The 15,517-nt window shown below is 36.3% G+C and overlaps 1 protein-coding gene, 1 long non-coding RNA gene and 1 other non-coding gene across 3 annotated transcripts; 2 read left to right on the top strand and 1 right to left on the bottom strand.

Moving 5' to 3' along the window:
• Positions 1-4,224: 4,224 nt before the first annotated feature.
• On the top strand, positions 4,225-5,244 carry LOC125649867 (cannabinoid receptor type 1B-like). Its single transcript, XM_048877701.2, has one exon. It carries the CDS (start codon positions 4,225-4,227, stop codon positions 5,242-5,244), a length of 1,020 nt encoding a protein of 339 aa, XP_048733658.2.
• A 2,051-nt stretch (positions 5,245-7,295) lies between these two features.
• On the top strand, positions 7,296-7,368 carry Trnaf-aaa (transfer RNA phenylalanine (anticodon AAA)). The gene has a single exon. It is a non-coding gene; the product is annotated as a tRNA-Phe (tRNA).
• Positions 7,369-10,615: 3,247 nt separating this feature from the next.
• On the bottom strand, positions 10,616-12,777 carry LOC125674007 (uncharacterized). Its single transcript, XR_007369873.2, has 3 exons — positions 12,318-12,777; positions 11,085-11,169; positions 10,616-10,956 (listed from the first exon to the last, which is right to left on the bottom strand). It is a non-coding gene; the product is annotated as an uncharacterized LOC125674007 (long non-coding RNA).
• Between the last annotated feature and the right edge of the window lie 2,740 nt (positions 12,778-15,517).

The following is a 15,517-nucleotide window of genomic DNA, read 5'->3' as shown; positions in this document are numbered from 1 at the left end:
ATCAAATAGTTTACAATTTTTTTTATTACGCCCAGTGAATAAAATTCCTGTAAAAGATATATTTCTAGCATGCATAAAGTTTAATGAAATACAGATTTTGCATAAACATATAGTGATTGAACCTCTCCATGCCGTTAGGATGGAATGGATTCAGTTCAAAAGTTTTCTTTGCCCGTCTCTTGGCATCTGACCAACTAAGACCGTGGTTAATAACGAAGACTGTCATCTTCTTTTATCCATCATCAAGTATGAAGTACATATTCCCCAACTACTTCCTTGAGTATTTTTGTTTTGATGTTGGATAGGTGGTTATTAATGTGTCTGTGGAATTCTCCTGTTACTAGATACCGTCTGACAAACTTTGCTACTGATGAGATGTTTACTATTATTGGTTTTACAGGACAAATCAACAAGTATTTAATTGCGGCCTGTGATAGGATTGCTTACGGTTTCGATGCAAGAACCATGTTTGTATAGAAAACATCTTAGAACATTGCAAGTTTTGAGGCCTCCATTCGGCATTAAATTATCTAGTTTAGTATTCAACACCATGTCCTTATATAGAGACAGCCATGCACGGCGTTTTGAAGACTTTTGTCATTCGTTGTGTAAAACGAACAAATGTTTTGTTTTAGAATGCAGTTAAGGTTCTTAAGGACATGATGGTAAAATAGTGATGAAGGAGAACCTGTTGCTCTTCATCATCACTTTATAGTAAAAGAGAGACTGGGAAAAATTAAAGATAGGAACAGTGATCATTTTCATAAATCATATAAAGAATTCAAAATTAATAGCAGGGCAAACACAGACCCCTGGACACACCAGAGGTGGAATCGGGTGACTAGAAGCATGCCCTATTGACCTGTCACATCCGTCGTGAGTCCTATATAAATTGATCAGGTAAACGGAGTAATCTGTAGTCAAAATTAGTAACGATGGGCCTTACAATTGGTATGAAACGCGTCAGACAGCCTTTAAACTAGTCAAAGGCTCTATTTGCAAATTAGATCATTATAATAGGCAGAGAATTTGCGAAATTCTGACTTTAAATGACACTGTTTCTGTTTGTCTTGCCTGGGCATATCAATTGCTGATTGCACATTTCAGCACTTTTCTGTCACCACATATGTGGTGGAATCATATGGCTAAACCTTTAGTGCACTTTTGAATACATGGGGTGGATGTCAACATGATATTAATAGAATCAGTGGGTTTGGTGTGAGGAGTAAACTCTGTCTGGTTATCAAACATCGTTGCATTGGTAACTAAGAACGTGTTCTGCTAATAAGATATTTCCACCATTTTAGACTGTTTGTATGAGTTGCCAAAGGCCTGAAAATCGTTGAGACTGTTTTGTCTGTTTGAAAGCACTCCCGACTTAGACCCAACAGGGTGATTTCATTAGCAGATTGAGTTCCAGTTTTCCATGAATAAGTTGTCATAAGAGGGTGTCATTTTGATTCCCATAGTAGTGCCACTTATTTTGAGATAGTAATCACTATCGAACATGCATTTGAGAAAATGTTCCAGAAGCTAAGTAAGTGACTCCGTGGAAGGATTTTGGAGGGATCTACTAGTCCATACTTCTCTGCAAGTCTCGATACCCTCGTAATGTGGAATGTAAGTGTATCTAGTGACGTGACATCCATAGTTATGAGGGAATTGAATCGGAGATTGGGAGTTTTACAAAGTACATGTAGTCCGTAGTATCCTCCAGATATGATGGTAAATTCTGTACGTGTGAAGGGGTAGAAATCATCCTGTGGTATGTCAAGTGGCACTTGAGACGTTAGTCTTTGTTCCTTTCTAAAGCATAAGCAGAATTGGAATTCATATACGAGGGCTGTTCGATATGTAATGTCTATTGTACCACAGCTTGATAGTGCTTTGCATGATTTTGTGAATGATGGTACTCTTGAATAGCTCTATTGAATACCTTTCCAACGGTATAAACACGAGCCTTCAGCTCCACATTATTTTAAATTTATAGTCATTTCAATAGAACCAGTCGTTGACCACTGTTGTAAAAATGGTTGTAAAAAGGTTGGGAAGCGGGTTGAGAATATTGAAGAAATTAGAGCTTATATGAAAGTTCACACAAAACTCGGTCATTCGGTAATGCAGATTTTTCCTGAATTGGGGGAAGTTTATGGGTCTGATAAGGTATCGTATGAGACAGTTCGTAGGTGGAGAAAGAAATTTCTGACTGTCACAGAGTCCGTCAAAGATGCAGCAAAATCTGGCCGATCTGTGACTGGCCGATCTGTGATTGCAAGGCAAATGTCTCAAAAGTCAAGGAAATAATTGAAAGTGATGGCAGATACACGATTCGTGATATTGCCGAAGCTGTTGGCATATCGCTCGCGGGCGTATTTTGAAAGTACGAAATATTTCTGCCAAATGGATACCGCATATATTGACAGAAAACCAAAAACGGGTACGAGTACAAACCGCTAAGCAATTGCTCAAAATGATTCCCAAATTCAATCAAAGACAATTTGCAAACATTATTACTGGTGACGAAACATGGGTTCACTATTTCGAACCAGTAAGAAAAATTGGAAACAAAATATGGGTCCGGGTAGCGCAGAGGTATCGCTCTCGTTTCTCACCGCTGCGACCCGAGTTCGATCCCCGTGATCGGCAGTGGTTGTATGTGATAGGGTATGGTGGTTGCCCACTCGGACACGTGGGTTTCCTCCGGGTACTCCGGTTTCCTCCCAGATAAATGACCCCCTAACGCAAATACCCGTGCATCAAAAGACCCCATTGGAAATAAGCTTTCGAGCTTTCATGGGTTATCCTTGGTATTTATGTATGTGTGTATGTATGTATATACCGAATAGATATTTATTTATTTATTTATGGCTAACTAAACACGGTAGAAGGTCTGTAGTTGCCACAACAACCATAAGCACAAAGAAGGTTCGTTATTGCATATTCTTCTCCTGTGATGGTATAGCCGTACAAATTCCGGTGTCGAAGGGCAAAAGTGTTACAGGTCGGTGTTACCGAGATGCTGTACATAAAAAGCTCAAGAAATATTATCCTAAACGATGCCCTGTGTCAGTATTTAAGCATGTTCGTCTACTTCATGATAATGCTCCATCACATACATGTACATCTGAGCTTGTGAAGCAATTTTTGAAGTCGGAGAAGGTTAACGTCGTGCCACACCCACCATACTCTCTAGATCTAGCCCCATGTGACTTTTTCTTTTTTCCAAAACTTTAAAAGTTCTTATCTGGTCGTCGTTACAAGTCCTGACAAATCCTTGGCTCAGCCATCTGTCAGTGCCTCAAAGGTCTACCTAAATCAGCATACCGTGACGCATTTCAGAAATGGATTCAGAGATTGAAATTATGTATTTCAAACCGCGGAGAATACTTTGAAGGGATGTAATGTTCATTTCACTATTTCAGTCGAATACTTTTGAGATATCGTACAATACACATTGCGTATCGAACAGCCCTCGCACATGTATGCAAAATATATCTTACAACTAGATATAATTGATTTAAACCAGCGTTTTATCATGTGAATATATACAAGGATGAGGATAAGGATCAGGTGACTGGCAAGGTAGCCTATGTAACCCTTTTCTTACACATTGATAAGTAAAAAAAGCAGTAGCTTCAAAAAAGATGTTTAATGGTGACATTACCAAATGATTGCTTATAATGAAAAAAAGATTTATAAAACGCATTATCAATTTTAAAGCATGTGATCTTCTCTTCATTACTTCCGTATACATACAAATGGTCATGTCGAAAAGAAACGCAATCGCTATTAACAACCATTTCCTGGCAATTCTACGTCCTTTCTTCTGCTATTCTAAACGGTCTTTTATGAGGAAGTCGAACTAGCGCTCGCATGTCTGTCAAATATTTATCCTTATATAAATGTTGAAAAGACCTTCAACTTGAATTATTTTCTTCAAAACATATACTGGTAGTTCTATTTGTGGATTCCTAAGCTAATCATATTTAGTCAAAAGACAATGTAGTTTTACGGGATTACCGTTATAATGACGATGACGCATTTTCCCTTACGGTTTTTGCCCCCCTTTTAAAATTAATTATTATTCTTTATCAACTAATGTTTTTTGGTGTTTTACTTTGAGGCTTTTCTGTTGATCTCATGGAAAGAAATATTGAATAGAAATAACAAAACATTTGAAATCTAAACAAAAGTTAATTGTAGTAATTCTGCTTGTAGTGCAGGATGTCTGGGTGCCTGGAATACGTAATCAACGAAACATCGACGGGAAGTATGCTGGCGGTTTGGAATGGCACTACAAAAGGAGAAGCGGAGGATCGATGGCGTTTGTTATCGGCTCTTGTAGCATTTCTCATCGGAGGAACCGCCCTCGTTCTTAACGCCGTGGTTTTATTAACTCTCATCGTCAGCAAAGAACTCAGACAAAACACACACCACAATCTAGTCCTCTGCCTGTCTATCAGTGATTTGATTCTTGGATTGAGCATGTGTGTTGGCGGGTTGCGTTTGTTTACACCACAATGGGCTACCTTTTATGTACCATGTGTGATGACCAGTGTATTGTTTATCAGCAGTATTACGCTTTCCTTTTGTCAAACGTTTCTGATCAGTTTTCATCGATATCTCAAAATATCGGAATCAGTCTTGGATAAAAAATTGCTGCAGAACAACCGGAAGTACGCTATTTACATCGCTTTCTGGCTAGTTGTTCTTGGTTTTAACATATCCATGGTTCATTATCGTCATGTGGCAGAAAAACTGCCTTTTTGCAAATTCAAATGTGTATTTGGCAAGCGTTACCCAATTATGATTATTTATTTTCAGTCTATGACAATATTGCTATTAACGCTGATAATTGTCTTTTACGTCTTAACTATTTGTCGAATGCGTCAAAGATACAGAAGAACGTTCGCTTGGCAGGCGAATCAGAATGGAAATTCATCAAATACATCCCATGAAATGACAACACTACCTTACTCCGGAAATGATCAGTTGACGCAACACATGAATAAGAAATTGTTTGGCTCTATGAAACTAATTGGATTTATCATCACGGCACTTTTGATTTGTACAGGCCCAATGGTCATCGCGTCATTCTTTGAATCATTAACACAAAAACAACTCTTCATAGTCGCTACACTCTCCTGTTTAAATTCCGTAGTAAACCCTTTTATTTATGCATTTAACATAGAAAAACTCAGACGAGAATTGAAAAGTATATGTCACATTATAAATATTTTTTAATTAATTTGAACATTCTTTTATTGGAGTAAAAGTGGTTATTTACGAGTTAATTTTAATTATGCGGTAAGCCGGGTTCGATTCCCTGTCCAGCCGAAAATATTTTCTCTCTCTCCTATATATACATACATGTATACATGTATATATATATATATATATATATATATATATATATATATATATATATATATATATATATATATATTCAATAAATTATTTTTTCTTGGTATCGGGGTAGAATAAAGTAAAAAAAAAATAAAATCCAATGCTCAAACTTTTATCTATAGCGCTTTCGCCCTGCGGGCTCGTCAGTAGATTTTTAAACAATGTAAACAAGTTCCATTATGACGTCATCTTCGTGACGTTATGTGGGCAACGTTAAACATAATGCAGTCATGATTGTGACGTCAGAACATTATACAATGTTAATGTTAAGCACTTTTAAAAAATACAGACATATTTTAAACAGTTCCGTCTATAAGTTTTAAGCGCCTCTAAATTCCTGTACATTAAAGGAGACATTCTATGTAAAATATACATGTTAAATAACATGAAGTAAAAATATTAACAGTTTAGTTTCGGCTTAAACAGTTTTATGAAATAGTTTTCCTTGGCTTTGCGTAATTGTTCATTTTCCTCTTTTACTTTGTAAAATGGGAAAATATAAAAACTGCCTTCCCCGCACGAATCAAAGTGGCCGCTACACGGTGTGTTTCTTATTGTAGGATCTCTGATCTGTTGTTTATGTACACGAACACGGTCAGCCAATTTGGTTCCTGTTTGTCCTATATAGTTTTCTCCACATGTAGGGCACGTCATACAATAAAGTAGATTTTTAGATTTACACGTCATAGTTAAATTTACTTTGAAGTTCATTCCGTTTTTGAAAGTTATGGAGTGGCCGGTTTGTATAAATTGGCAAGTACCGCATCGTGGATCCTCGCATTTGAAGACTGCTGGTTTTTCGGGGTTTGATGTAAATTTGGCTTTAGTGAGAATGTTTTTCAAATTTGGTGGTTGACGTCTGCTGTGGAGTATATCCGTGGGTTGAATGAGGTCATTTAATGTTTCTGATTGTTGAAGAATAGGGAATAACTGCTTTGCTGTTTTGAATATGTTGTGATTTCTCGGGTTGTGTGTAAGAACGAAAGGAATTTTGTTGTTGGTTTCTTCAAGTTGTTTAGTAGTTCGCAATTCTGTGATGGGAGTTTCTTTAACCTTTTGTATAGCTGTTTCAATTAATTTTGGTGGGTATTTCTGTCTGCATAAAAATGTCTTAAGTTCAGATAATCTTGTATTTCTGCGATCCTCATCTATTACTATTGTGCAAATTCTCCGGACCATGTTAAAAGGGATGTTTCGTTTGGTGTGAGATGGATGGCATGAGTTAAACATCAAATATTGATGGGAATCTGTATTCTTGTAGTAGAGATCTGTTATGGTTTTCACCCCCTCCTTTACAATCAGGATGTCTAAAAATGGTAATTCATTTTCGTTAATTTCCATTGTAAATCGTATGTTATTGTGTAGGTGATTTAGCATGTTGTGGAAGTGTTGTAGATCTTGTAAAGATTTGGTCCAAAAAATAAAGCAATCATCCAAATAGCGTTTCCAGTTATTCTCAATATACAGGCCAAATTCTTTTCCAAAAGCTGATTTACATTCTGTAAATAGTTTCTCCTCAAGAAAGCCCAAAACTAAAGTTGCGTAAGTGGGGGCTACTTTTATATACTTTTATATATATATATATATATATATATATATATATATATATATATATACTACATTTGGTGCCGTGACCAGGATTCGAACCTGGATTGTCAACAACACCAAATATAACAGGAAGGGAAAAAATGCAACAGACAAGATCGCGGTTCGATTGCCAACGATTTGCTCCTCTCTCCTATATACTACAGTTGGTGCCATTGACCACTCCTGCACTGCAGGTTGTCCTGCCAGGGGCGAAAAGAAACTGTTGAGTGTATCTTGGAGGGCGAAGACAAATTAAGGAGGGAGGAATGTAGTAATTAAGGCTATACGGACCGTGGATATCGGACTGGGTAGCTCAGTGGGAAGAGCACCTGACTAAAGATTCAGGAGGCCCGGGTTCGAATCCCAGTCTGGTCCGTTACATTTTCTCCCTTCCTGTTACAGTTGGTGCCGTTGTCCACCTCTGAACTTGCAGGTAAAAGTCCTGCCAGGGGCAAAAGAATTTGGGTTGTGCGTCTTTGATGGCGAAGACACTTAAGGAGGGAGGAATGTAGCGGTCAGCTGGGTTCGATCGCCGGTGGCCAGATAGGTCAGTTGCTAGAGCACCTGACTAGAGATTCAGGGGGCCCAGGTTAGAATCCTGGTCTGTTCCGTTGCATTTTATCCCTTCCTGATACATGTGTAAATCCCGTTGGCACGATAAAGAACCCTCACTGTTGAGGTCCTGAATGCTAACCATAGGGTCTAAATTTGTGGTACTTCACCTACAACTGGTGACGTCTCAATTGTTGACCCCAGTTACCCTAACTTTCATGTGGTCTGATGAATATTTGTGAATGCTATGCTGCCAAAAAGCTTACACCATTCTCTGGTATAGCATTCCTCCGTAACTTTGGATGTTGTTTTAAAAAATAAAAGTTCCGTCAAAATGCCTCGCGAAATTTTTCTTCTTCAAATGTTATAAGGTCTAAGGTGGTTAAGTAAAGTATTGATAGAGATGGAATTTGTAGTGAGCCGCTTAATTCATATTATCAAATGAATATATATCGGTTACTAATTATCGGAAATACTGATTATCATTCGAAAAGATGTATATGAAATGTACTTAATGAATCCAAAATACGATGCTGTCATGGTTGTGACATATATTATGTTGATCATAGTTAATACTCATTTTTATGCTGTTTCTTCTTTCTTTTTTCATTGTATGTATGGATCCTATTTGGGGGTTATATTCTACTTATGTTTGAATCATGCGCGTATTCTTTGGAAATTTCACATTTCTGGTATTTAAAGAAACGCTACACACATGTGTTTGATGTTTTCATTAGTTGTAATCGAAGATTGTGCTACTTTTTAGTTTATTAAGAAATGAAACTTACTGTATAATTCTTTGTTTGATGCATGTATCAAACAAAAAATTGGACGGAAAACTTCATCAATGCGCGTAGCGCATCGATGAAAAAGTTTTCCGTCCAATTTTACGTTTAAGGTAGAGATTGATAGGTTGATGCTAAAAAAATTAACCATTGATTTTTTTTAATTTCGATATATGTTTATGATGAAGCTTTGATATAAAACATATTAAAAAATCAATGTTGGTAATCGACCTTGTTTTTGAGAAATATGGCAATTTTAATAGCACCTTCTTTAGTCTTTGCAAAGCGTAAAAAGTGAAGAAAAATAAGTAGAGAGCAATATACAAATAGAGCTATAACATTTTTATTGTAAAAAGGATCATAACTTGTCGTATATGGTTTCAAACAACCTTTCACATAATTGTATATTACACATCAATTTCAAGTTCAGCAATCATTGTTAACATGCAACAACATTACTTCAACAAAGCTACATTGGCCTATCACCTTAAAATAGTGCACAATATTTGCACACAGGGTCATACTTTTGCTTTAGCTGCAAAAAAATTACCCATCAAATTTCTTATTTTATTTCATTAAGTGGTTAGTCTATTAGTAAGTTAAATATAAGAAAAAAAATTATACACCATAATGGGGTTCAATATGGAACTAGCAAAAAATTCCTAACCCCACCCCCTTTTTACAAACTACACATTTTCGTAAGAAAAAGGATTATTAAAAGATGTTGTAAACAATCCATCAAAAAAAGCTTGCTGAAATTCGAAGATTATTTGTAATACCTTTTTTAAATTAATAAATATAATACAGAAAGTATGTATTTCAAATTTTAGCTTATACTCTGTTGTAGTTCTCGTTGTTGACCTTTGTGCACTTACACTCAGAATATAAATTTATCATACGTCATCACATTTGATGATTAATATTAGAGTTTTCCCACATAAAAATCCCCACAAAAAATAGAAATACAATTTATATTTGTTAAAACAAATGTCTCCATTACATCCCAACCCCTTTAATATACTGCATGGTATGGAGAAAGAATGAGCAGGAACATAGACATCATGAATTGCACTCGGCGCATTGAGAAGAAGGATTTAGCCAGCAGAGATAAACTGACTTTTTAATAACTTAAAATGTTTAAGCATTCGATCCCAAATTACCTCTGAGAATTGAACATGACAATAAGAAGGTTTCTATAAGCTATTTCAGGGGCGGATCGGGAACTGTAATCGGGGGGTGGGTGGGGGGGGGGGGGGGGGGGGGGGGACTGTATGAGGCAGGGGTCTAAAAGTAATTCAATAAATCAAAACGTTTTTTCAGACATTTATTTCTCCGAGAGTGGAGGAAATTATTGATTCTTTTATCGTATACATTTTTCTAAACAACATACCACGATTTACCTTAAACTTGAAAATTTTAGGGGGGCTCGCGCAGGTTGTCCCCCCCCCCGTTAAATCACCCAATGCATTTATGTATGTGCTCTTGCAATTGACCTTTTTGCACTCACAATGATTGCATTAATATTCAGTTATTTTTCATACAATTTTCTACAATAACCAGACATGCTTACCTATTTGAAGAAATTGATATGATTATACAGCATAGTGCACCAAATATGTTTAAATAACAACTTTATATTCAATATCAATAGAAAGATTTCAACCCAAGCGACCCATGGATTGATTGATTGTATCTTGTTTAACGTCTCTCTCTCTCGAGCATTTTTCATTCATATGGAGACGTCACCAAGACCGGTGAAGGGCTTCAAATTTAGGCCTTTGCTCAGCGCTTACGGCCATTGAGCAGTGAGGGTTCTTTAGCGTGCCACACCTACTGTGACACTGGGAATCCGTTTTTAAGGTCATATCCGAGGACCCGTGACATTCACACCTGATGCCGAGTGTTTGGCAATGGAACTTCCATTACCTGTTTTAACGGCTTAGGTCTGTCGCGGCCGGGATTCGAACCTCAGCCTTCTGCATGCGGGGCGAATGCTCTAACCTCTAGACCACCCCCGTGGCTCGACCCATGGATCTCGAGGCCCATATCAGCTATCTTGCTCTCACAAATATATATGTATCTTCATAAGTTTATGAGTCCTACTTGTAGTCTCACACTGAAACAAAAACTCGCTATTGGATAACTCAGAATGCATGCATACTGCATTATCTATTTCTAATTTCTCCCAGTTCACGATATATATGCACTGAATGTGTTGGGGGGGGGGGGGGGGGGGGGGGGGGGGGGGGGGGGGGGGTAGAAAATGAGAAATTCAAACACACTGATTAAAAATTATAAAATTGGTATTTTATTTTCATTTAGAAATGTTTACTGATTTTGATATATCAAAAACTTAGAATAATCAACAATGACACTTCATCTACATTTATGCAATATTATTGTCTTTAAGAAAGACATATAATAGTATACATGAGTACATGTACTTGTTTTCAATTAAATTCACACTTTAGTATGTTGCACTGCCAATGCACAATATATCTGGGCTCACAAATACATTATTGATTCTATCCAAGTCCCACATTGTGCAGAAGTTCTTGAATTTTCTCTGTAACCTGTAAAGTTGTGGGGTCCAGGGGATATGACATCATCAATGTAAATGAAGTACCTGTTAAAATATATTCTGTATATTCAAATATTGAAAAAAAGATGAATATGATTATTTAATATACTAAGAATTGTCTTTACAAATGTCTGGTGTTAAAATAAAAAAAATTATCTTAGAAAATACTGTACCTTTCTTGCTGATTTTCAAGGCAAATTGCTGTTGAAGTTGTTGACTCGAAGCCCATTTCAACTTGCACTGGTCCTTAGGATGACACTTAGGGGAAAAATCATCATAATTAATATTTGCACAGTCAGTATTAATCATTAATTATACTGTGTCAGACAATGTCAATTTTAAAATGTGTGTCTCAATGCATCTTCAGTGAACTTTAATATACTGATATATTGAAAATTACATTTATTATGTTAATTTTTAAAATCTTGTCTGAAATCAGTATTACATATGTAACACTATGTTAAAGTAAGTAAGTAAGTAATTTATTTCCAATTTTGGGCCCAGACTCCCCAGAGGGCATACAAAGAATACAAAGTTCATATACATAAATCATAAAAGAGTGATTATCCAAAAGATAGATGAAAAATAAAATTTACAAGTTCATGATAAATCAACTTTTCTTAGTAATGAACAGCTATATATGTAATTGGCAAATTTTTCAATAATACTGTCACATTCGTTGCAGCAATGTGAACGCTTGCAGTAGTAGTACATCTGAATGATTGTTATTTACTTTATATTGTTATAGCTAACTTCTATTTAAACTGTACATACCCAATACACACCCCCCCCCCTTAATGAGGTGAATAAACATCATGATTATCATATTGCAATATGAGATGACAGATATGTTTTCATACGATAAACTGCCAGTTCATTCTAATAATATCAAAACAAGTCAACTCTAGATTTATCAGACATGTCTCCTTTACCAAGTGTGGGTCAAGAGAAGGACATACATATCTTACGTTCATACAATACATACATTTGCCTATGAGAGGGCTTGTGATTTTACAAAATATTAAAATTTTAAATTGTAGACTTGCATGCTTGTGTGAAACATGAAACCCCAGATTTGAAATATCTCTTAGGTCAATGAAATTTCAAGATATTATAAGTACTATCATGTATACCAAATAGAAATTTAGTGCAACACCCCCCCCCCCCCCAAAAAAAAAACTTGGGAGAGCCCTATTTTTTTCAATGTGGCATATACATGATATTCATTTACAATTACATGAGCATGTAGGAGTTATATTTTGGGCACATATGGAATACATAAATGCAAAGAAAATGAAACATCTCCAAGTTGTGTGTTTATAGATGTTATTATAAAATCACGTTGTGAAATAGCAGAGGAAAAGTGGGTTGAATACAAATTTAATTTGCCATATTTTTTCACTTACCAAACGAAATTATAATCTCGTTGTCCACGTTGAATGCATCCATCGAATCCCTCTTCTCAGAAGAAACTTTGTTTAAACTCTCAATGACTACATAAACAGTATTGAAACTCGCAGCACTCGGAGTCAGACATCACGATCACGCTACATCAACAACTTTGTAAAATTGTTTACGTAGCGCAGCTATGCATGGTCGTGAGGTAAAAAGTGCCATTCTGCACGGACGAAACATTTGGTCCACTATTATTACATTGACGTATTCCTAATCTAAACTATGGCCAACTGTCTCTATCTTTCGTCGAGACGACCCCCTCAATCATCGAGTCAGTCACAGCAACAACTTGTACTTTCGGAACCCCTTTATGTTTTTCAACTACTCTATGACGGTGTACGGAATTCCGGAAAATAAATTCACGTGAATATACACGATTTTTACTGATCACGTGGTTGCTATCCGTCTCTACCTTAAGATAAAAATAAAAAAAAAACCCACCAAATATTTTCTCCTATCAAAAAGCTTGAATTAGCATTTTTGAAAGGGCGCGTAGGAATACATCTATGTAACAATGAAAACAACAACAAAACGGCTGTGCATTCAGGCCTGGATTTCTCGAAAGAAACTTAAGTCGAAACTTGGACTTGAGATTTAACATAAATTTTGACTTCTCAAATAAAAGAAAACTCAAACTTAAGTTTGAGATTTTTTTTCGAGAAATCCAAGCCTGGTCAAGTACAGTTACTGTGCAGAAGATATAAAGGAAGAGAACAAGTGGTTACTGGATTTATGCTGCATTGTGTTGGAGGAGACATTGAAAAGTAGTTGTGTCGTAGGAACGGTGAAATTAATGCAACTCGGCTCGTATTTCAATATCAAGTAAAAAGCTCAACACCTTTTCATTTAAAACGCACTCGTTGACTGAGCCCCATACACAGGCACTCGACGTTTTAAATATATATATAAAAAAATGTCTTCTGTAAACATAATATTCACAAGGTATATCACGCCGCCATCTTGGTTTTCTGTTTTACCAGCTGCATCGCTTGAAGGTATCACACCGGTAATTGTCCAATCAAAATGAACTCAATTGTAATTTCATATATTTAAAGCGATATTTTTTTTCCTTGCGTGATTTTTCTCATTTCCTCTTCTTCTTTTCTCTTAATTTTTGTACCCCTGATTAGGAAATTTTGTGTAATTTGTTGAAATAACCAAGTGTATACAAAGGAACTATTTGCTGTTGGTAGCTGAGGCTACTTCCTGAGGTGCACTCCGGCTGTTTACACACATGTAAAAAACACACGTGGATTTGAGGGTAGTCTTGTTTGCGGGTAATTTTGTTTTCGAAAATGCCGCGTAGGGTGTTGTTTTTCCGGTGTCGGCAGACGAAATAGGTAACATAGAACATTTCCAACAGCGTTATTCGGTATCAATTCTGTAAACTGATTTTTTCCTTCTATAGTAATATATAGTGAAAATAATTTCTGGTGTGATACCTTGAAAATTTCGGCGAAAAGTTCGAAATAATATGATAATTAGACCCCTACCGATTAGAAGCAACTCTGTCAAGGTCTTACCTCTCGCATTGTCATGGTGAACTGGAAATAGAGTCCATTTATCGGCTATAATCAACCGTCAAATATCGTCTACTGCTTCTGAAATGCGAAAAATCGGTGAAAGATTGACGGAAGTTGACATAATTTCGCGATAGCCCTTTTTTCATTGGTCGATAAAATTAAAAATAGTAAAATATTATAATTAGCAGTAAATATGTTCTAAAGAGCGAGGTAATGGATCTATTCTATTAATATATACTTTATTTTTTTACAACATTAAACATGATAACTTCACTTATTCATGCATTCGTTGTATTGAAATTAGCTTAGTTGAAAGTAAATGTCCAAAACATAAATGTTGGATATCAGAAACTTTTACAAGTAAAAATCGATTGACAGAGGTGTAGTACGAGTAGCGCACGGAACTCTGGGTAGAGAATGAAATGATGTACGTATCACTGATTTCAGGTTTCCGTTGGTTAATTTTAATAAAATTGTAAATTGTTATTGATCTATCATAAACATATTTTGTAAACAAATTCGTTGAATGAATTTATGTAAACTTATAAAGGTGTATTTCATTTCCCTCGGCATCTTCGCGTGAACCCTTGGCTAGTGAAGATGTTCCCTCCGATATTATAAAGAGTACCATACACTGGTGATTCTTGTGTTTATTAAAATTATCATCAACCGATTATTATCGTTTTAAATCAACTTACGTGTGCCGTAACGGTCTGGTGTAAAATTTACATCTGTAACGGTCTGGTGTAAAATGTACATCTGTAATGGTCTGGTGTAAAATGTACATCTGTAACGGTCTGGTGTAAAATGTACACCTGTAACGGTGTGGTGTAAAATGTACATCTGTAACGGTCTGGTGTAAAATGTACATCTGTAACGGTGTGGTGTAAAATGTACATCTGTAACGGTGTGGTGTAAAATGTACATCTGTAACGGTGTGGTGTAAAATGTACATCTGTAACGGTGTGGTGTAAAATGTACATCTGTAACGGTGTGGTGTAAAATATACACCTGTAATGGTGTGGTGTAAAGTGTACATCTGTAACGGTGTGGTGTAAAATGTACATTTTTAACGGTGTGGTGTAAAATGTACATCTGTAACGGTGTGGTGTAAAATGTACATCTGTAACGGTGTGGTGTAAAATGTACCTCTGTAACGGTGTGGTGTAAAATGTACATCTGTAACGGTGTGGTGTAAAATATACACCTGTAACGGTGTGGTGTAAAGTGTACATCTGTAACGGTGTGGTGTAAAATGTACATTTTTAACGGTGTGGTGTAAAATGTACATCTGTAACGGTGTGGTGTAAAATGTACCTCTGTAACGGTGTGGTGTAAAATGTACCTCTGTAACGGTGTGGTGTAAAATATACACCTGTAACGGTGTGGTGTAAAGTGTACATCTGTAACGGTGTGGTGTAAAATGTACATCTGTAACGGTGTGGTGTAAAATGTACATCTGTAACGGTGTGGTGTAAAATGTACATCTGTAACGGTGTGGTGTAAAATATACACCTGTAACGGTGTGGTGTAAAGTGTACATCTGTAACGGTGTGGTGTAAAATGTACATTTTTAACGGTGTGGTGTAAAATGTACATCTGTAACGGTGTGGTGTAAAATGTACCTC

Source organism: Ostrea edulis, chromosome 5 (genome assembly GCF_947568905.1).
Source record: "Ostrea edulis chromosome 5, xbOstEdul1.1, whole genome shotgun sequence".
In the NCBI taxonomy this organism is placed as follows: domain Eukaryota; kingdom Metazoa; phylum Mollusca; class Bivalvia; order Ostreida; family Ostreidae; genus Ostrea; species Ostrea edulis.
This window is presented reverse-complemented; position numbering and strand designations above follow the sequence as displayed.